Source organism: Schistocerca gregaria, chromosome 8, assembly GCF_023897955.1.
Source record: "Schistocerca gregaria isolate iqSchGreg1 chromosome 8, iqSchGreg1.2, whole genome shotgun sequence".
NCBI classification, from domain to species: domain Eukaryota; kingdom Metazoa; phylum Arthropoda; class Insecta; order Orthoptera; family Acrididae; genus Schistocerca; species Schistocerca gregaria.
This window is the reverse complement of record NC_064927.1, coordinates 380,221,159-380,245,428: the sequence shown is the minus strand read 5'-3', so window position 1 is coordinate 380,245,428 and position 24,270 is coordinate 380,221,159. Positions and strand designations below refer to the sequence as shown.

At 43.9% G+C, this 24,270-nt stretch overlaps 1 protein-coding gene across 1 annotated transcript in view; it reads left to right on the top strand.

Annotated features, from left to right (window-relative positions):
* Positions 1-434: 434 nt before the first annotated feature.
* The window catches only part of LOC126284619 (complement factor D-like), a 174,766-nt gene continuing 150,930 nt past the window's right edge, over positions 435-24,270 (top strand). Inside the window, exons 1-2 of the mRNA XM_049983688.1 lie at positions 435-551; positions 11,600-11,776. Coding sequence (XP_049839645.1) covers positions 479-551; positions 11,600-11,776 — 250 coding nt within the window. The 5' untranslated portion in view covers positions 435-478. The remainder of the gene's footprint in view (positions 552-11,599; positions 11,777-24,270) is intronic.

Sequence of the window (24,270 nt, the reverse complement as noted above, 5' to 3'; positions counted from 1 at the left end):
CAATACATCGAAATTACATCAGCTCGAGTGCGCTAGCAACAAGTTCTTTAATTATGGACCTCTTACAGTATATAACAACAGTATTCTTATACAGGTTGCTCGAACAGCTGAATGACCAATTGTATAACGTGTTTGTGCACTACAGAAAGAGATAATTCAGCTTTTGGCTATGGATTGCAAAAATTAAGAGTTGGACGTTATTGTGGAGTTATTTTACAAGTCATTTACTGCAATTCTAGACCGTGTGTATTTGATTTGACTTACTACAACCAGGATAACAGTGGACACCATGATTCACTACTGCAGCGGTGTAGTCTCTCCGTGGTATTCTTTCTCCTTTGGTAAAACATTGTGACATTGCGTAAAGAGAAACTGCTGAGCGACGCAGTAATACAATTTAGGATTTACAGTGTTTGTTCTCTTTATAGGAGACGTGGGCCCCACGAGTGGACCTCATCACGGTAGCTTCGTCAACGACATGCTCGATGGCGGTGATGGCGAATATGGTGTCACGGAAGGCGGTGATGACGATGGTGATTTTGATATTACAGGTGAGTGTTCACTTATTTCTCCGGCACTTTATAAAATTGATCCCAGGGAAAACTTGAGGCGCTACATCATGTGAAATGACTCGCAAGGGAACAGTCTAAACCAACTTGGAAATCTGCCCTGAAATTTTTATGCGTGAAGAACCACAATGTGAAAATTTTAGCTCGTAAGAGATGATGAGATAGTTTTAAAAAAAGCTGTTGAAAATTTCCAACATTAAGCAGCTGGAGAAATGTCCACCGCTGCCATAGCTGTAGCAGATAGCGCATGTGGAACACGGGAGGCACATATCCCTGGTTGACGGACACCGATAAGCGGATAACACGACACAATGCGATCGTAATTTGTAGAGCGGCTGAAGGCCCATTGGTGGATGTCACTCAAAGGTCCATATGATATAAACTGCAAGGAAAAGCGCGGAGCAGGGGAGTACGAGGGAGAAAATGCTGCGCCGGAAGGAGCAGCCTCCAGCGCAACCACTCGGCGTCTGTGGACCCGGTAGGCACTTCATGGGAGCTGTGGAGATCCTGTATGTCGTCCCCAACGACAGTACTCGTGTGTGGTGCTGCGTGCTGCATGTTGTGCGTGAGAGACAGGAGTGGAACACAAGGTGGTGTCGATGATGAACGTACTTCAAAGAAAACAGGAAGTTATCACACCAAGTTATAGAAAAAGTAGGTGTTTTCTATTTGGTGTTCAGAGCAAGTTGACAAAATACTTTGCTACTAACTGAAGTGGGCCGAGATAATTGGAAAGTAGCCACTGTTAGGGATGAAACTTTGAAATCCTCGAAGGCGTCGCCAATGGTGTAACGGAGCTTGAGATCCTTGAAACCGTCTTCAGTGGTAAGCTCAAATTCGAATAGTTACGCTGAAGAGAGCGGTGATGTTGGAGCCAGTGAATTTATTTACCCTCTTCGCCAACTGTTCTGGGACGAATGATGAGTGGTGGCACTGCAACCAGCGGCTGCGCTGGAACTGGTGAAAATAATTGTCCTCATTGCCATTTGTTGTAGCCAAACAACATGTTCGACACGAAGAATTGATGGCCAGTATACTATTTATAAAATGTTTTAGTGACGAAAACATAAGAGCTTCTTGTGAGCTGGTTTCTTAGGATGGGGCAGGATAAGGTTAGAATTGTGTACGGGGCTGTAATCAGTTACTCTTGGTTGCATTAGTAGTTAACTTTACACTCGACGTAAACGTCCAGGGTTCGGTCTGTCACAAAGCCGTCGCTCTCGCAGGCACTCCAAGTGGATCCGGTAGTGGCAGCATTCCGCCAGCGTCTCCAGCTTACCTTCCCGTGCACTGCACAGACCTGCTCGCTGCTGAACTGAAAAAAAAGTCCAAATGTGTGTGAAATCTTATGGGAGTTAACTGATAAGGTCATCAGTCCCTACGATTACGCACTACTTAACCTAAATTATCCTAAGGACAAACACACAAACCCATGCCCTAGGGACCATCCGCACAGTCCATGACTGCAGCACCAGAGACCGCTCTGCTAATCCCGCACCGCCCCTTTTCAGCTCCTCGCTCCACACAACGCTCCCCTGAAATACGAGCGGTCTCTCCAAAGATAGTACCATACAGTACTCCTATCGATAAGCGCTGCTGCTGCTGCTGCCGCTCATGGGCAGACAAGCTAGCAACTTAGTGACTCCAGTAAATCAAATAAGAAACGACATGCCATGACTGCAAAGACACGAGCCGCGGACGGCTCAATATCGCCCCCCCCCCCTCCCCCCAAATAGAAACCCGAAGGTAACCCTACTATTGGTCTAAACAAACTTAACTATGCTAAGATGGACCCAGATTGCCTTCCGGTGCGATTGTCCTTAACCAAAAGGTTAATAGGGCCATAATGTCGCGCAGCTGGCGGCTCCTTTGAATGAACTGCGCCGGAAAGGGGTGCGTTTTTAATGGGGACCTGCCCAGGAGGCCGCGTTTGAGCACATTAAGGCAGCTACGGCTGCATTATAGTCTAGGGCCCGAGAAAACGGCGAGTGAATTTACCGAGGTTTCCAACATGCAGCTCTCTCCCGGGAAAAGTACGGACATGCACCTGGTCTCCTGGCTTACCCCTAAAGACTCGCCGATTATGGTTATAGCGCTCAGCCTACTTGTTGTGGGCTCTAAGAATATTGTGCCTGGCACTGTTCCTGTTTTTCCCCTATGATCTGAGGGGTAACATCCGCAGGGATTAGATCTTGAAATCCCCATAAGTTCGAAAGGGAGGAATTAGCAGGATAAGCAAAGACCAAGGAGGCCGGAGTAGCCTTCAAATCCTCATGGCTGGCGGTATTGAAGGCGAGACTAAGCCAAGGGAGACTAGAATCCCACTTACTGGCCGTCTTCTGATGGAAAATAATCAATGCGGATTTGAGATTACGATTGACTCTCTCGGCCTGTGGGTACTACGGCGTAGTGGTTATGTGTTTGACACTGTTTTGAAAGTAGGAAGCCTAATGGGAGCCGAAAGGAAGACCAGGACATTATCACGATTTGTTTGGGGTGCCCAAAAACACTAAAAACGTTAGTTAAATGCGGGGCAGTGGTAGCAGCAGTCACATTACGACTCGGAAGAAGCCAGGTAAACCTCGAAAACGCGTCAATAGTAACCAGTACGTACCGATGGCCTCACTTGGTGCGAGGTAAAGGTCCCACATAATCGATATAGAGTTTGTGCATAGGGCAGGATTCGCGCTCAGAACTCAAGAAACCCTGTTGAAGAGTGTTCTTGGGTTTGGCCACACGACACAACCAACACCGAGAAACCATCTCTCGAACGTCCCGGTGCATGGAGGGCCAAGTCAAATGGTCCTTAATTTTTTGCAAAGGTCTTACAGGTTACTAAGTGACCACCAATCAACGAATCGTGAAAGCAGAACCAGACTTACCAGGGTGGCTGGTAGACAGATCTTCAACTCCTTAGCACGCTCCATCCTTTTACACAAAATGCCTTTCCTGATAACGTGTCCATCCAAAGATTCGCCAGCCGACATGCGTGCCCTCACCAGTCCTCAAGTGGGATCCTGAACCTGATGCTCGGCAACATCACCAAACAAATGAGGGTTCTTCCCCAACACGACACAACTAAGATCGCCTTCCTCCGTTACTTGATCGCGCTCATCAGGTGGTTGTTCGGTGAACATACGGCTGAGGACATCCACGAGTATAGTCTCAGTCCCTTTTATGTGTTGAACCCTCGAATTGAAACTATGAAATGTGTACTGCCCAACTGGCGATACAACCAGTTTTGCGCCGCCTGGCTAATACCCAGTTTAATGCTTGATTATCGGCTTCTTGCTGAAACGCTCTATGCTCAAGATAAAAGCGATACTTCTCCAATGCAAACAAGACCGCTAATGCCTGACATTCGTAAACTGAATATTTGAGTTCAGCACTTATTAACCGACGAGATGCGTACGCTAATGGCTGCCTTTGATCTTCGAACTCCTGGAGGAGGACGGCCGAGATTCCCGCATTAGATGAGTCGGTTTGTACAATGAATTTTTTTTATTGCAATCCGGCACTCCGAGAGCTGGAGGATTGGCTATAGCTGCCTTAATGTGCTCAAAATCGACTTTCTGGCAGGTCCCCATTCAAAATGCCCCCCCCCCTTCCGGCACAATTCATTCAAAGGAGCCACCAGCTGAGTGAAATTAGGAACAAAACGCCTAAAATAATTTGCCATGCCTATAAACCTGGCGATCCCACGTTTATCAGTAGGCGGCGGGAGAGCTCTCAATGCCTTAGTCCGCTCCTGGTCAGTGCGAAAGCCCTGGCTTGATACTAGGTGACCTAAAAAGGATGCCTGCTGTCTGGCTAACGTCAACGTACTGGGTTTAACAGTTAAACCGGGATCCTGCAATCTAGCAAAAACTTGCTGAATGTGGTCCAAATGCTCCTGGAATGAACGGTTGTAAATCGTTAAGTCGTCCAAATAATTATAAAGACAGACTAATTTCAAGTCTCCAAGAATATTATCCAGCAAACGAGTAAGAACGGCTGCGCCAGTGGGCAATCCAAAGGGAATTCTGTTAAATTCAAATTCCAATCAGTACAAAATTCAGTAACGTGCTTACATTCCTCAGTTAAGGGAATCTGATAATAGGCTTTATTCAAATCGAGCAGAGTAACGTGCTTACATTCCTCAGTTAAGGGAATCTGATAATAGGCTTTATTCAAATCGAGCAGAGTGAACCAATTAGCGCTGACAAACCAAGTAAAAGAGTTATGAAGATCAGGTAGAGGAACTGATTCGAAGACGACCTTGATGTTCAGACGCCGGTAGTCAACAACAGGCATAAAATCCCGCCCCTGATCCTTAGGAAGAAGGAACATTGGGGAGGCATAAGCAGATGTAGAAGACCTAATAACTCCTTGCTCAAGCATTTTAGGCCGTGAGAGGCGATACGAGGACTGCCTGATTGTAATGTCATCAGATAGACGGATATTGTAGTTAAGAACACTAGTAACTCCCAGTCTATCACAGAGTAGCCCAGGGAACACCCGCAGCAAATCGCCTAATTCAGAGGCCGGCTGTGACGACAAATGGGTGAGATCAAACTTATTAGCATTAGCATCAACAGCTAACATGCCGCTATGCACTGTACGTTTCGCACATTCACAAAATCCAAACTTCTGAGCAGAAGCAAACTTGAAGAAGAAGGCGTGCCTGGAATAATCCAAGAGAATACCGGTTTTATCGACAGAAATCACATCCCAAAATCAAGTCAACCGGCAGCTTCTTAACCAAAGCCAGGAGGAATCGTCAACCGAGATACTCCCTCCGACCCAACCATCCAGGGGCAACACCTGGCCCTTGGCAACTCGACATCTCATCACTGGAGAAGGGACCGACCGAAATCTCGCAATATGACCAATTTCAAGAAACCATTCCAAGTTCAACAACGTAAAAGAGCTACCAGAATCCAACGGGCACAAATAAGTTCGCCACCTACCCGAGAACAAATATAAGGCAGAGGCGGTGATGATGGGGCGATGACACTGGTACACCAATGCCTAAAAGACTCGATTCCGTAGTCGCTGCCCAGCCCGGCGTCAGTTATTGATTCTGGGCGCGCGCAGTTGATGGCACTGACCTGTGTGACCACATCTGAAACAACACTTCGGTTCCCTCTTAGCAGTCTCCGCCGATGTTGCTAATTCGGAGTTTTCCTTGACAACGCTCGCGGGCTGAAACTTAGCTTATGGCATCCCTCGTCCGCGAACGGTAAAGCAGATGTCGCTACAACAGCGGACGCAGTACTTCCCAGGTTGAAGGACGATCACGAAAACAAAGTGCGACTTATCCACGGTCCGCATTCCCCTTACTCACTTTCTGGCAAATCGACCAACAGGACCAAGCAGGAAGTCTTGACTCTGTCCACATATTCATGTAACTCCTGTTTATCTTGTTGCATCTGCCAGCTATAGCGACACCCGACCTGATAGTCAATAATTCATTAATTACCGACTGCCCCAATTGTTGCAAAGAGAACCACTCTGCCATGGCTCGGGATACGAGGGTCCTCAATTCGCCTCTACCTAACGGATATAATAGCGACAAAACTACTTGATGCGAAATTTCAAAGGCAGCAGCGTGTTGCTCAAGGCGAACTATAACACCCCCCTGCTTCCCGGGATTTGCGAAATTACAAGTTAACAATGACCGTGAATTATGAATTTTGACCCGTGTCGAGATAAGGCATCCGAATCCGAAGTAAATAACGACTATTCCGCGGGAAACAGGAGACGTTACAACGTGATCTTTATTGATGAGCAATTTCAGTCAATAACGATGGTAAATGAGATAATGGAAATAACTTGGAAATAAATTTTTCAGTGGAAATTTTGCCGAAAGAAAGCAATTAAGTTGTAGAAGCAATTAAAAAATCGGTCGCCAGCTCAATTTATGAGCGACAGTACTGTGAAGTACATGAGTAATTGTGTCAAAAATAAAGTTTACCTGTTTGTAGCGCAGCAGGTGGAACGGCAACTTTTACGTAAGTGCTGTGTCAGGCTGAGTAGTCATATAAAATAATGTTATAACAATCTAACAACGCTTAAACATTAATGGTTAACTTTCAATAAATATTTTGATCATTATTTTGCTCATAATTTGTCAGCTAAGTACAATGCTGACAACACAGATAATTATCTATCGAGATTTCGAATAATGGATTGTCATTCTGTCTTTAAAATTACGTACTTTGCACATTTTAATCTACTGATGATGAAATATATTGCCAATAATTGATCAACTATGTTTTGAATAAGTCATTAATTGGGCGATTGTCAGGTGGAATAAGCTTTATAGTTTCATGAAATATCCTTGAACTAACATGAGCTGAATATGCATTGAAATAAATCTTAATAACCAAATTTATTACTTCAGTCTATTATTAAGTTACTATGGTTGGCGTAAGTTTATTAAGTGCAACAATTAACTACGATAACCAATCGTTCACAACAGTCTGAAATTTACTCTTCACCATCTATGCAAATAATTTGATAATTATCATATTTTCTCTTGATAATGGCGTGACACACTCGGTTCAATAAGGTAAGGATCGGAAGGAATCTACTTGGTGTTACTGTCGGGTGGAATGTAACTGCAACACTTCGATTATAAAGTGCTTGTTATTAATTGTTCATATTCAGAGAAAAGCACAGTCACTGCCAAGCCTTCTACAATTTTATCCTACGAAAATTACGTAGATTTTACGCCCCTCGTTGTCGGTGGATCGACGGAAGTCCACGGCGGCGACACAATTTGGCACCGGGCTTTTACTGTTGTTTGGGCCCACAATGGGCTTCACATTTAAGCCGCCGTTTCTTCAGCGCTATGCCCATTAATCCATAATAACTTGCTCGGACATGCTTCCAGATATGCCGACCGTTACTTTTCCGTCGTACTTAGATCCACACACTAGCCGTTAGATGTAACACAGCTGGGAATAGCTGCACTCCACTGTACGTCTCACTCCGAGCACGGCGTCACTGCTACTACTGCTCGCTGGCGCGCTCCCGCACCCAGCAGCACGACAAAACAATCTCTCTGACTTCCACGTTAACTAAATATGCCCTGACTTGCCAGTGTTAAATATTATATAATTTAAACATAATATTTACAATACATATTTACACTAAACAATACATCGTATACAAACAGTTTCATGTGTTAAGTAAGCGAAAAAATTCATAGCAAGGACTGCATTGTAGCGTCACAGAACCAACAACCATAATAACCTTTCAGTTTGCTCGAGTCCATCTATAACTAATTCCGTGATGTCACGAAGGAGGTGCACCAGAGGGTTAGGCTGCTTAGCAAACGCTGGGTCTAACTTCTGGGAAGACGCAAAAGCTTCACTCCCGGACTGCCTCCCACGCCCCTTTGGAGATTCCTAATCCTCAGTCCTTTTTCCATCAAGGTCTAAACACGTAAGCTTAAACTGAAAAGCGTTAACCAAGGACCCCAATTCGATGGTTGATTTCTTATAACGCTCCAGCAACCTTAACGCCGCTAAATCGGCTACCAGGTTTTGTAAGTAGGCTGTTTAGGTTTTCTTATTGGTAACGCCACATGGCGCTCTGTATGAAAAATCACTGGCTGTGCTGTGCGCAGTCTGTGTTTAGTCTGCATTGTTGTCTGCCATTGTAGTGTTGGGCAGACGCAGCTGGATGCTAACAGCGCGTAGTGTTGCGCAGTTGGAGGTGAGCCGCCAGCAGTGGTGGACGTGGGGAGAGAGATGGCGGAATTTTGAAATTTGTAAGAATTGGTGTCATGAACTGATATATATATTATGACTATAAAGGTAAATACTTTGTTTGTTCTCTATTAAAATCTTTCATTTGCTAACTGTGCCTATCACTAGTTAGTGACTTCTGTAGTTTGAATCTTTTAGTTAGCTGGCAGTAGTGGCGCTCGCTGTATTGCAGTAGTTTGAGTAACGAAGATTTTTGTGAGGTAAGTGATTTGTGAAACGTATAGGTTATTGTTAGTCAGGGCCATTCTTTTGTAGGGATTTTTGAAAGTCACATTGCGTTGCGCTAAAAATATTGTGTGTCAGTTTAAGCACAGTTGTGCATAATTTTTCTAAGGGGACGTTTCAGTTTGTTAAATGCGTTAACCGCGTCCGCACCATGTCTAACTGACTGCCACTGGGTTGAGTGCCTTCCAAAACGCCTATGGTGTCCTCAAGGCCCCTAATGGTCATAAACAAAAACTCAATAGCTCCTTCTGTCTCACCCACAACATCCGGCATGACGTCAACCGGCTGAAGGACGGTAGCACCTAAACGGGCCGCTAAGCCAGGAACACTACCCTCAATAGGCTGATACCTTATCGCCGGCTCATAAATGAGGTGGTCCTTCCTCAACAGCCCGATCCTGGGGCACTGTCTGACCGCCATTAGAATTAGTCACCCAAAACAACAAAATACTAAAACAAATATCCAGTAACACTGACAGAACTACAATTGTACCGAAAGTACCGATGTCCGTTAGCAATTCCCAGCTCCACACAACGCGACCCGCCAATACCAGCGGTCGCTCCAAAGATAGTACCACAGTACTCGGTCTGTAAGCGCTGCTGCTGCCACTCACAGGCAGGCAAGCGAGCGACTTAGTTACACCAGTAAATCGAATAAGAAACGAGATGCCATAACCGAAATGACAAGATGCTAAGCAATAAGTGGCATGAACACGAGCCATGTGCGGCTCACTTCTTTTGTCCTTCCTTAGAGCTTCATTACACAAACACAAGAAATAGCGCTCAATCCAGTCTCTATATTAACGTACGTGAGAGTCAAAAATAAGGCGGATTGTCAGCCATGAAAAAGTGAACACAATTACTGATTTTGCATTTAATGTCTCACATGGTGTACTGTTTATGTTGCCGTGGACACTACGACACACGAATATTCTGAAAGTCAGCACTAGCGGTGCTGTCTTGGTGTCGCAGACTGCTGCAGCTCCAATTAGTGACGCAGGAGAAGTTCCAAGCTCAGTAGACCAGCTGCGTCAGAGAGCAGGTAGCAAGAGGATCCACGAGAGACTGGCAGATGGACCGAGACAGCGGTTGACATAAAGCCCAGAGAGGTCCTCCATTGAGTTCTCGGTGTGAATTGCCGTTTTGCGGCTGTGCTCTGGCTTAAACATAATCGCAACACATGGATATGGTGCGACCTGTTTGCAGGCACGTGACACCCGAAGGTGCCACGGTTGTGAATGCATGTGCAGCTGTCAGCGAGACTGGCGCATCTCGCGATAGCTTCTGAAGAGTTAGTGTACTTGAGGCAAGCACTGGTCGGTGGTGGATATGCTGACGTGTAAGCTGGCTACAGAGGATGATGTCTGATGTTTGGCCAGCTGTGGAACGCCAGTGTATTACTGGTTGCTATTTGTAGGCACGTAGTTGAAGCCACCGCTAACCCAAAGAACGCCATCGGATGAAAACCACCACAGCTGAGTCAGGACCTACTGCTACACAGATATGGCCATGTGAGCAAAAATTATCATAGCAAAATTGCTCGCGTGTTCACAGAAAACAGGAGAATTTGGAAGTTGACAATTATGACTGAAAACTTTCAACTTCACTGTGTATTTGGCTTTGCGAGTGACTTACATCATAGCTCATCTGGTCGGTGAGGTGGAGAAAATATGTTTTAATCGTGAGTTCTTTTTACGCCTTTCAAATGAAATGTTATGACATGATACTTACAGGTCAAATTAAAGTAAAGTGTTTCTAATTCACATCTTTATTCTTTATCGAAAACTGTCAATAATACATACGCAATTCGGTATTTCTTTGCACTGGAAATATTTTTCCTATATAAAAAGATGCACTAAAACACAGAAACACTGATCCTGTTGTGAATTTATCAAACGCTGTCTTGTCCTTGAAAATGCATGTAACTCATTGTATAGAACAACAGTATTCTTATACAGGTTACTCGAACAGCTGAATGAGCAAGTCTATGACGTGCTTGTCCACTACAGTTTTTAGCTTTTGGCTATGGATGCCAAAAATTAAGAGTTGGATGTTATTGTGTAGTTATTTTACAAGTTATTTCCTGAAAGTTTAGACCTTGCATATTTGGTCTGACTTAATAAAACCAGGGTGAGGGTGGAGGCCATGTATCACTACTGCAGTAGTATAGTCTCTCCATGGTATTCTTTCTCTCTGGGTAAAACATTGTGACTTTGTGTAAAGGATTTATAGTGCTTGTATTCTTTGTAGGGTAAATGGCCTTTCAAATAATATGTTACGACATGATACTTACAGGCCAAGTGAAAGTAAAGTGTTTCTAATTGACATCTGTATTCTTTATCGAATGTTGTAAACAACACTTACACCATTTGGTATTTCTTTGCACTGGAAATGTCTTTCCTATATAAAAAAATATACTAAATCACAGAAACACTGACCCTGGTGTGAATTTATCAAACGCTGTCTTGTCCTTGAAAATGCATGTAACTAATTGTATAGAACAACAGCATTCTTATATAGGTTACTCGAACAGCTGAATGAGCAAGTCTATGACGAGTTTGTCGACTACAGTAAGAGATAATTTAGCTTTTGGCTATGGATTGCAAAAATTAAGAGTTGGATGTTATTGTGTAGTTATTTTACAAGTTATTTACTGCAATTCTAGACCATACGTATTTGATTTAACTTATTACAACCAGGATAAGGGTGGACACCATGGTTCGTTATTGCAGCGGTGTAGTCTCTCCGTGGAGTACTTTCTCTTTGGGCAAAACATTGTGATTTTGTGTAAACGTAAATTGCTCAACGAAGCAGTAAAAAAAATTTGGAAATTTGTTGGGACCAAATTGCTGAGGTCATCGGTCGCTAAGCCTACACCCTACTTAATCTAACTTAAACTAACTTATGCTATGGACAACACACACACCCATGCCCGAAGGAGGACTCGAACCTCCGACGGGCGGAGCCGCGCAGACCGTGATAAGGCGCCCAAGACCACGCGGCTGCCTCGCGCGGCATTTATGATTTCCTGTCTTTCTATTCTTTATAGGGTACCTGGCCACCACGAGTGGACCTCATGATGGTAGCTTCGTCAACGGCATGGTCGATGGCGGCGATCAAGAATATGGTGATAGTGATCACGATGATGATGTCGGTGTCACAAAAAGAGACGATGACAGCGACCAAGGGCTACACAGAATACCAGCCAGCGAATTTGATATTACAGGTGAGTGTTCACTTGTTGCTCCAGCGCTTAATGAAAATGTTCCAAGTGAAAACTTGAGGCGCTGCATCTTGTGAAGTGAAGGACAGGAGAACAACCTGACCCAACTCGTCGAAACCTACCCTGAAATTTTTTATGCGGGAAGAATACATCGAAGGAAACACAATGAGAACATTTTAGCTCTTAACACACACTGCAGGTATTAGCAAAATTATTGAAGATTGCCAAATTTGTAGCTCTGCAGGCATTCCTGCCGTAAATGTAGCAGACAGCGTGTGTGGAACACGGCAGGTAGATATCCTTGTCTGATGGACGTCGGAAGACGTTTAACACGACACAACGAGATCATAATTAGTAGAACGAATTCCAGTTTCCATTGACAGTTTCTGTGGCACCTTTGTTCACAGTTACCCTTCGCTCGAATTGGCAGCTCATTAAATATCCGTAATAGTTAAGCGTGGTTGCTAATGGCATGTGTCTTTTGTGCGAATTCCAAGTAATACTTTCAACCTTGCAAAGACGAAATATGCAGAACTTTTTATGCAGTGAAATCAGCTAGTGCTGCTGATTACATGTGTTATTTATGAGTTAGTTTCTTGGACATCAATTATAATGACGATTTTATCCATACTGACTGGGAGGTCATGGTTGTGAATGTCAATGTAATAATAAAAAGTAAAAGAACCTGTTAAAACTCCCTAAAATGGAACATGCAGCAGACACAATAAAATTGATAATGAAATTAAAACATCGTGGCTACTTCCCTTGTGTGTAGCTGTGTCTTCCAAGGTGCATCTCCACACAGTCGTCAAAATATAAAAAACACTAAAATGGTGTCGCCTATAGTGTTCAACATCTAAACACACGGCTCTCTCCTCTATCGTCGTAAACCGCCCGTGCGTCTTCGTTGATACAACACACCACGTAGCCAAACACGACACTGAAACGCGAGTGAACTCACGCGCAAGACATCTCTGTGACTTCCTTGTTTACTTGCGCGTGAGCTCACTCGCGTTTCAGACCAATGACCACGACCATTTCTGATTCCATTCCAGTTCTGTAAAGCTAGTAATTACCCTGAAACACCTGAAGTTCCCGGTTTCGATTCACGGCGGGGACAGGGATTTTCTCTGCCTCGTGATGACCAGGTGTTGTGTGATGTCCTTAGGTTAGTTAGGTTTAAGTATTTATAAGTTCTAGGGGACTGATGACAATAGATATTAAGTCCCATAGTGCTCAGAGCCATTTGAACCATTTTGAAACACCTGAATGCCTCAATTTTTCTTTTAACAGGCGTGTCTGGTGTAACGAAAATGTTTGTTTTCGTCATCCCATGGATACTTCTCTTTTTTGTGACTATTACAAGGAGTAAACATGGAACTGCTTCATTGTTAGTAAAACATACATTTATTGAAAATTATCGTAAGAACTGTGCTACAGAAATTGTTATAAAATATTTAATGTCATCGAATTGAAGTCCCGACTGATGGAAGTCGTCTGTAATGTAATGGTACACTGCCCTTATTTTCTTTCCTGTGCTAGTCATTTGTGTAACAAATACATCAGAAACAGTGTAATAGTCGAATTAATGATTTCAGACATTTTTCGTATGGTTTAGAGGTTTAAAATTCACGTGTGTCCACATCGGATTTCACGGCCATTGCAAGATAACACACACGAGAAAGGAGCGTAGGGTGCAGTGCACCTCTGACTTGTCGCAACACAATAAATAACTTTCCAACCGATTTTCCATCCCGATTAACAGTCGGCATAATTGTATACGAATGCGTTGACGCATCGATAGTAGTAGATCTTGATACATTTTTCTTGTTGCCTCTTATTTCCGGGGTTCCTTTCACATGCACTTCCTCTTCAAATCCCATTTGGTCGGAATTGAAAACAAACTCCGTACAGAATGATGGGTTAAGTTTGTTTATCCCATCTATACATTTTCGGAGCCATTCCGCAGTTTGAAATCGTCGAGTTGACATCTTGTTTGATATTTCGTTATCGTACATCTTCCATTTTTTTTAGCACTGTTTGAAGTTTTACAACCATCGACTGCTTCCCTTGAAATCACTGTAATCTATGTCGTGTGCAGTTTGATGTGCATAATGTGATAGTTCGCTATCAAACACATCCTATAAACTGCATCGCGCATCCTTGAAGCATGCAAATACCAGTTTTTGTAACAAGTGCACCTTCCCTTTGTGAGGGTACTGGTGTGTAGTATCTGTAAGTGGTTGTTCTTTGGAGGGCAACAAGGCCCAGTGGCGCAGAGAGTCGCAAGCAGAGGCAGTTGCTGAGAGGCTGTGGAAGGTGTAGGGTGCGTGAGCCAAAGGCGGCTACGTAGCGGGGGATTTATCTCTATGTTTAATAGTAGTGGCACACTGTTAGAATAACAGTGTGTTTTTGTTTGTGGAGTGTGATAAAGGAAATAAATTAAATTTTACCAAGTTCTTACTGCGTCTCCATCAGTTAGTACCACACAATTGCATTTAACAATGAACGAAGTCTCGATGTACACGGTCAACTACAACAAGAGGATTGTAACATAATAATCATTAATTAACCCATACAATCTCCAAGACATAAGGGAGGTTATACCTTGAATATCCGTAGGTTTTCTTATACGTCACAGGGTCATATTGCTGCTGACTTATTCGATGTCGATTCATAATTGTTTGTTTAATATGCTGCGTATGATCTTGCATATACGTAATTATGTTTAGTACCTTTTCCTGGGACAGCGGTGCTCTTTTACTGTTTCGTTGGAGACGGGGTTTGCGACCCCCTCTCCAACACGATGATGAACTACGTGGCTCGTCACATGTTTCAATATCACCTTCACTTGTTAAGCACGTATCCTCATCATTGTACTCCTCATTTACATTGTCGAGCGTATACGACACCACGCATTCAACTGACTCATCTTGCGGAAACGTTGATGTTTCATCTGCCACTTCTTGCTCATCATCATCATCATCATCATCATTTAAGACTGATTATGCCTTTCAGCGTTCAATCTGGAGCATAGCCCCCTTGTAAAATTCCTCCATGATCGCCTATTCAGTGCTAACATTGGTGCCTCTACTGATGTTAAACCTATTACTTCAAAATCATTCTTAACCGAATCCAGTTACCTTCTCTTTGGTCTGCCCCGACTCCTCCTACCCTCTACTGCTGAACCCATGAGTCTCTTGGGTAACCTTGCTTCTCCCATGCGTGTAACATGATCACACCATCTAAGCCTGTTCGCCCTGACTGCTACATCTGTAGAGTTCATTCCCAGTTTTTCTTTGATTTCCTCATTGTGGACACAATCCTGCCATTGTTCCCATCTACTAGTCCCTGCAATCATCCTAGCTACTTTCATATCCGTAACCTCAACCTTGGTGATAAGGTAACCTAAATCCACCCAGCTTTCGCTGCCGTACAACAAAGTTGGTCGAAAGATTGAACGGTACACAGATAACTTAGTCTTGGTACTGACTTCCTTCTTGCAGAAGAGAGTAGATCGTAGCTGAGCGTTCACTGCATTAGCTTTGCTACACCTCGCTTCCAGTTCTTTCACTATGTTGCCATCCTTTGAGAGTATGCATCCTAAGTACTTGAAACCGTCCACCTGTGCTAACTTTGTTCCTCCTGTTTGGCACTCAATCCGTTTATATTTCTTTCCCACTGATATTAGTTTCGTTTTGGAGATGCTAACCTTCATTCCACAGTCCTTACATTTCTGATCTAGCTCTGAAATATTACTTTGCAAACTATCAATCGCATCTGCCATCACAACTAAGTCATCCGCATATGCAAGGCTGCTTATTTTGTGTTCACATATCTTAATCTCACCCAGCCAGTCTATTGTTTTCAACATATGATCCATAAATAATATGAACAACAGTGGAGACTGGTTGCAGCCTTGTCTTACCCCTGAAACTACTCTGAACCATGAACTCAATTTACCGTCAACTCTAACTGCTGCCTGACTACCCATGTAAAGACCTTTAATATCTTGCAAAAGTTTGCCTCCTATTCCATATTCTCGTAGAAAAGACAATAATTTCCTCCTAGGAACCCGGTCATATGCCTTTTCTAGATCTATAAAGCATAGATACAATTCCCTGTTCCACTCATAACACTTCTCCATTATTTGCCGTAAGCTAAAGATCTGGTCCTGACAACCTCTAAGAGGCCTAAACCCACACTGATTTTCATCCAATTGATCCTCAACGAATACTCGCACTTTCCTTTCAACAATACCTGAGAAGATTTTACCCACAACGCTGATTAAAGAGATACCTCTGTAGTTGTTACAATCATTTCTGTTTCCATGTTTAAAGATTGGTGTGACTACTGTTTTTGTCCAGTCTGATGGAACCTGTCCCGACTCCCAGGCCATTTCAATTATCCTGTGAAGCCATTTAAGACCTGCCATTCCACTGTATTTGATGAGTTCTGACTTAATTTCATCCACCCCAGCTGCTTTATTGCACTGCAATCTATTGACCATTTTCTCCACTTCCTCAAATGTGATCCTATTTCCATCATCATTCCTATCCCATTCTACCTCGAAATCTGCCACTTCTTGCTGACCCAATAAAGTTTCTTGGATTCGCTTTTGACGAAATGTCAACTTCGGCAGCTGTTGTTGTAGATATGATGCGATGTTTGCTTTGCTTATCGTTGCCAGTGCACTGCTTTGTATCAGCACCACTAGCACTGTAGCTCTGTCGTGAGTTACTCGTCGACTGAGCAGTTGAGTTACCCTCCCCAGCCTCACGCTGTGCTCACCTTTGGATGTCTCCACTCCCGTCCCGGCTGCCATTAGCAGTCAATTTTGCTGTCGCGTGGTAGACAATATGTAGGGCCTCGAATGCCGTAAACGTCACTGGCCTTTTGTGAGGACGCACTCAAGGTGTTCATTGTTTGTATTTTAATATTCCCTTTAATATACTACTGGCCATTAAAATTGCTACACAAAGAATAAATGGAGATGATAAACGGGTATTTATTGGACAAATATATTATTCTAGAACTGACATGTGATTACATTTTCACGCAGTTTGGGTGCTTAGATCCTGAGAAATCAGCACCCAGAACAACCACTTCTGGCCGTAATAACGGCCTTGATACGCCTGCGCATTGAGTCGAACAGAGCTTGGATGGCGTGTACAGGTACAGCTGCCCAAGCAGCTTCAAAACGTATTGTGACGAGCCAGTTGCTCGGCCAGACGTTTTCAATTGGTGAGAGATTTGGAGAATGTGCTGGCCAGGGCAGCAGTCGAACATTTTCTGTATTCAGAAAGGCTCGTACAAGACCTGCAACATGCGGTTGTGTGTTATCCTGCTGAAATGTAGGGTTTCGGAGAGATCGAATGAAGGGTAGAGCCACAAGTCGTAACACATCTGAAATGTAACGTCCACTGTTCAAAGTGCCGTCAGTGCGAACAAGAGGTGACTGAGACGTGTAACCAATGGTACCCCATGCCACCACGCCGGGTGATATGCCAGTACGGCGGTGACGAATACACGCTTCCAATGTGCGTTCACCACGATGTCGCCAAACACCGATGCGACCATCATGATGCTGTAAACAGAACTTGGATTCATCCGAAAAAATGACGTTTTGCCATTCGTGCACCCAGGTTCGTCGTTGAGTACACCATCGCAGGCAGTCCTGTCTGTGATGCAACGTCATGGGTAACTGCAGCCATGGTCTCCGAGTTGATAGTCCCTGCTGCTGCAAACATCGTCGAACTGTTCGTGCAGATGGTTGTTGTCTTGCAAACGTCCCCATCTGTTGACTCAGGGATCGAGACGTGGCTGCACGATCCATTACAGCCATGCGGATAAGATGCCTGTCACCTCGACTGCTAATGATACGAGGCCGTTGGGATACAGGACGGCGTTCCGTATTACCCTCCTGAACCCACCAATTCCATATTCTGCTGACAGTCATTGGAAATAGACCAATGCGAACAGCAATGTCGCGAGACGATAGACCGCAATCGCTATAGGCTACAATTCGACCTTTATCAAAGTCAGAAACGTGATGGTACGCATTTCTCCTCCTTACACGAGGCATCACAACAACGTTTCACCAGGCAACGCCGGTCAATTGCTGTTTGTGTCTGAGAAATCGGTTGCAAACTTACGTCATGTCAGCACGTTGTAGGTGTCGCCACCGGCGCCAACCTTGTGTGAATGCTTTGAAAAGCTAATCATTTGCATATCACAGCATCGTCTTCCTGTCGGTTAAATTTCGCGTCTGTAGCACGTCATCTTCGTGGTGTAGCAATTTTAATGGCCAGTAGTGTACATTCGGTAAAACGAACATCACGATAGACTAATTTGCCAGCGAGACACAAAGGAAGACTTCAGTTGCCAATGGGCATTGATTTTTTTATCAATGGGGCAAGTGGAAAATTTTTGCGGGACTGGGATTCAAACCCGGGTCTCCTGATCGTTAGGCAGATGCATTGGTCACAACGCGATTCACACACAGTGTTCACCACAATGGTACCGACTACTCGTCAGAGCCAAATTCTCAACTTATACCACCCACTACTGACGAAGTGCGCCTGCACACTAGCCTAATTACTCGCGGCATCTCGCCGATTCCAATAAGTGTTCGAGCATCTGCACATGTCCGAAAGAACAGAAACCACATATGTGCAATTTTGTGCAGCTTTAGCGTATGGGCACTTAAAATTCCACTATAAAAACTATTTTATTTGTGAAGGGAAACGAACCGACGCCCTGCGGTGGCGGTTTTTGGAGAGTCATTCAGTACGTACAGGACGATCCAAAAGCCATGTCCCATCGGAGAAATAGGATGAATCAGAACACCACTGACAAATTTTCGGAGATGGTCGTACGGACTAAAACAAGAAAAAATATAGTAAACATGGGTTTTAAAGTGCGTATTGTAAGAGTTATGTGCACTTGTGTATCTTCGATATTGTAAAACACGTTTCTTGCGCTGAACAAATACTTATAGCTCTTAAGGTAAGCATTTTAGAGCCGATATTTACTGGACCTTTCTATCTTATTTTGATCCTTACTATCACCTCTCAGAATATGGAAAGCAAAGAGCTTGCAATAGAAGAGACTTGTTTCACAGTATCTATGATGTAGCCCTTAAGGTATGCATTTTAGAAGCCGTATAAAAACTAAACTCCGTCCGAAAGGGCCTTGGAAGGCTACATGGTACCGACCGGCCGCCGTTCATCCACAGCCCACAGGCGTCACTGGATGCGGATATGGAGGGGCATGTGGTGACCACACCGCTCTTCCGGCCACATGTCACTTTACGAGACCGACAACCCATATTACTGGACTTTTTTCCTTGTTTTGTTTCATTATATCAGCTGTCAAAATATGGAATACACGCTGCGTAGGGGTGTCGCTAATTCGTAATATGCCTTTTATTTCGTGAAACGATCAAGATATCGAAACAGTGTCTCCGGCATACGATAATATACAGAGGAGCTTGTATTTCTGTTGAACGTCTGATCCTTTGAACTCTTGTGTCACTTTGAAGGGAACCACCATACCTGTAAACTACTCATTTTGTGGAGTCTTCGGTATGTAGTAGAGGATCCTGTCTTCAGTACCTCACTAGCGTATTTTTCACCATTACATAGCAAATGTCATGCAAAACTATTAAAAAATAGGCATTTTCGCCGTAGTAATTTCATTAATAAGTCAATGGTCACAGCAAACTTTCTGGGAATATGTATTACGTTTGTTACAGAATAGATTACACAGTTGTCTTACTCGCTATCGATTTCATCGTTTGCTGTGTCAAATTCCGAATAGAATTTGTAGCAGAAGCAGCCGAAACACAAATTAGTAGAGCACCGAGCATATCTAATGAGAGCTACTACCTTGCAGGTACACGGATTTTTCGGAAGTTAAATCCGAATTTTTGAATATTTTATTTGCTATTTTCTTTTAGTTTGTTGTCTATATAAAAATAAAGACCAAATGTTGCACATGAATTGGCATGAATATAGCACATAATATTTTAACATAATTTCAAACGTGTTAGTAGTAACTACACATTTATGCTTTCAAAGAGGGAAAAAATCTAGACAGAATATCTATATAGAAGAAAAAAAATAATAACACCTTTGTAAATGTCTACACGCTATCATTTGACCATTTGGTGCACCGATATCCATTCAACCGGAATCCTGAAGGCATACGCTACTCGTCTATTACACTATTCTGGACTACAATACTATGAAACACTAAACTACACAACACTACATTACATTACTGTACTTGTTATCAGAACCAAGCTGGAGTTCTCATTTGTGTGAATGGTTAGCCCCCGGAGCGCTGAGGTGCAACTCAGCATTCGCAGGGGCTGCGCTGTTGTTCCACCCAAGGTGCGGAGATATGGTTCAAATGGCTCTGAGCACTATGGGACTTAACATCTGAGCTCATCAGTCCCCTAGAATTTAGAACTACTTAAACCTAACCTAAGGACATCACTCACATCCTTGCCCGAGGCAGGATTCGAACCTGCGAGGTGCGGAGATAGGGAGATGGCTGTCAGGATCTCAGGAAATGCCTCCTGGACCTCTCCGAGGCTCATCTCCTCATTGCTTCCAGAAAATTGTTGCAGGTGTGTGTTCTGCCTTGGCGCGTCCCGTCTCTTCTAGGTTGTCTCTCAACCGCTAAGGCTTGTAGTTCATAGGCTGATACTTCAGCTGTCAGGAGTTCAGCTTATGCCACAGTTTTTCATTCCGTATTATCTCATAGACTGTTCCATTTGCAAATGCGTTCCTTTTATGGTTTGTAACATCTAGTCTAACGGCACATTCCCAGACCAAGTGGTTCGCAATGCCCATTGCAGTACATTCACAAGTGTCTGTGGTGCGCTGTCGTATTTTTAGTAAGCAGCTGGGGTACGGACCATGTCCCGACGGTAGTGTATAGCTCTCTTGGTCGGAAGGAAATATGTCATTCTTATTCTTTCGTGTACGGTAGGAAGGAACTGGTAGGTTCTCCACCCTGTCTCTGTCGTGTCCCAGATTTCTTGCCATTCTCTATCAATCCATCCCTTTATTTCCTTGTTCGATACGGCTGTTGTGCCCAGTAATATCTATACTTTATCATATCCGCGCTTTTTGGGCCAACTTTGTGCACCTCTCTTCCTTACTGCTAGGCCTAGATGTAGCAAACCACTAATATCAGTAGCTGCACCTCAATCGGCGTTGTTATACTCTCGCCTATCAAGCTCACGAGCACACTCTTCTGTGCTCACTGTAGAGCCTGTGCTGTCCTTACATTTATGGCTCTATGAACCCAAACGCTCGACCCGTAGACCACAATAGCAACAGCAGTAGCAAATATCGGAAAACACAGTTCGTTTCAATTCGAAACGATTGTGTTTTGTTCGAGTAGCTTCGATGCGACTGTCTGTAAAAAATAAACATCACAGGGTTGGAAAAGTGGGGAACATTTGGGTGAACTAATTTTTACGAGGAAGGTGCGTGCTTGTCTCTCATCTACGTGGATTTGATTATAAGGTGTCTAATCAGTCTTTCCCTACCAACGAATCAATAATATAAAAACATTTTTCTTGTCCAACGCATGGAAAAATGACAGATTGTAAGAACTCCTCGTGCAGCACTTTCATGACCTTCCCTGATTTCGTGCTAGAATCGACAATCGTGCTATAAACACTCCCAAGTGGTGTTATGATGTCAGGTTCCGATGGGCCAAGAAGATTTGCTTACGCTACTAATTTAAGATAAAACAATTTTCCTCTTTACTTTACAAGACATAAATACAGCGTCAGCTACGAGTCTTGCAAGTGGAACTATATGCTAACTTCTAAAGTATCAAAATATCCGCCACCGCAGCTGACTGGACAGCGCGCCGGTTTGTCATGACGGGGTGTCCGGCTTCGATTCTCGGCTGAGTGTTTGTGTCGCCTTCATTATCCTCATTTTCTCTTCGTCGCGCAAGTCGCCGAAGAGGCGTCACCTCGAAAGATTTGGTTCAAATGGTTCAAATGGCTCTGAGCACCACTTAACTGCTGTGGTCATCAGTTCCCTAGAACTTAGAACTACTTAAACCTAACTAACCTAAGGACACCACACACATCCATGCCCGAGTGCAGGATTCGAACCTGCGCCCTTAGCGGTCGCGCGGTTTCAGACTGTAGCCCCTAGAACCGCTCGGCCTCTCCAGCCGGCGCTCGAAAGACTTGCACCAGGCGATCGAGTCTACCTGCCTGGAAGCCCTCGCCACACGACGTTTCATATCAGGTACCAGAACGTGTGTACGTATTCATCTTTTAAGTTCACGGTTTCGTGGAAACAAATATACAATCGAAAAAGCTTGCTACAGCGATGAAACCCCCCCCCCCCCCCCCAGGCAGTGTTTACATGGCAGTAGCTCAGTAGCGACCGCACCTACTAGTCACCACAGATTTCGTCCAAATTTATGGAATACGCAGGGTATGGCCAGAAATTAATGTTACCGAAGTGGGAATTCCAGATGGTCAAAAATGTCGTTTCTAGAGCGGGTCATGTTAACGTATTTTGCAGGCAGCTGTTAGCCTAGCGGAGAGAGTGCTTTCTGGGGGCCATGAGATTGAGTCCCTCTTCGGAAGTTTTTTTATTTGAAACTGCAAATAAACCAAAATAATGTTCATTAAATACTGAGATGACAAAATCACAAAATCACAAAAATCAGCAAGTGATCATATGAGTACCTCTGCTTGCTTGTCATCAATTGAGTCATGAAAAACGCCCACCATTATTTCCTGCGTAACAAGAAATGGATCTTTATGTAAACATAAGGAAAAGAAAGGAATGGTTGAGTCCAAACAAAGAAGTAACTCCCCGCACGAAGATTTGCGCGCTTACAAAATCATAATTTTTGCATTTGGTGGAACAGTGACGGCGTGGTTTACTACGAATTGCTTCCCCGAGATGTAGCCGTCACTGCTGACAGTTATTGCCGACAACAGAGATCTCTTACGGACGCAATCCAAGAACAACAAGCAGGAAGACTGCATGAAGTGATACTATTTCACTATAACGTCTGCCTACTTTCTTCTAGACTAATAAAAGCCATCTATACACGATTTGGGCTGGGAAGTCATTCCACATCTACCTCATTCACCTGATCTTGCGTCCTCAGATTTTCGTCTTTCCCGCTCGCTACAGAAGAATCTTCAAAGAACTTCCTTTCCTGATGATAATGCGTGCCGAAAAAAGCTCTACGAGTTCTTCTTCTCAAAACCACGCTCCTAGAACCGCTCGGCCACAGCGGCCGGCTTATACTAAGACAAACGCTACCAAGTACACCGACTGATTCACGAGGAAGCTTTGTGAGAATCAGTACGATTTATAAACCAGTCGTCCGGCTGTAAATATGAGAGCTATTCGTTTATTATGGTCTGATCGTCAGTGAAGCGAAAACCAAAGTAAAAATAAAAATGTTTTATTTACAACATTTATCTTCTCTGCACAATCGCCGCTCCGACTTTTGTCGTTAAATGGTAGCAACTTTCCGATACCCACAGTTGGCAGCCGCCTGTGCTTTCGACCAATACTGTACTACGGTCTACAGTTCGTTGTCTGTGCCAAAATGTCTTCATAGACAGCGGTTCATGCGAGCAGATGAAAATCAGAAGGAACCAAGTCCGGGCTTTATGATGGATCCATAAAAAAAACACTGCAGGAGCGTCTTTTGTTCTTACAGTTACGTCGTGAATTGTCATGAAGGAGAAGTTATGCGGGCTGCATGAAATCATGCAAATCCCTCGCCATACTCTCATCCTTGGTGGGAGATACTATTTCCTAGGCATCTTTACGTCGTCACTGTGCGCTAAGATGTGAAAGGCGCGACGTGACGCGAGAGACTGACTGCCCAGCACGCCTGTGCAAAGCTTCATCGAGCTTTCGCTGTGATTTCTGTTTCATGAGAGAGCGCGCTTTTAAAATCCCTAGTACTTAGCGTTACCGGCGTGAAGCCGGGGGCACGTCTTTAGTATGACGTAAGAAGGGCGCCTGTCCTAAGAGTTGTCAGATGCATTTTCTCCGGGGTTTCAGCAGATATTTGTGCTTTCTCTTGTGCACTGCATATCTGCAATCAGCCCAAACAACTAGTTCTCATTACGTCTTTCGTGCGACGCCCATTGACGATGGATATCGACGGTTTGTCTCCCGTCTGAAAGAAAATGATTTTTAAAATTGAATTTCACGTCTCCATTCGATAGAGTGGTCCCTGCTTAGAGCGGTAAAACACGAAGATTAATCAATACTCGAGCACCATGCATGCAGCGCTACTGAGTCACTGCTGGATTTCTGTTTATCCTTCGTGTTTTACTGTCCCTGTTAGTACATGTCGATATAACGAGTACGGGACTAGACTAATTTTGAAGCGCTGTAGTATACGGGCATGTACAATGCCGATTTACAAATAATTTAGTTTGTAATGGGAAACAAACCGATGCACCCTGTTGAGAC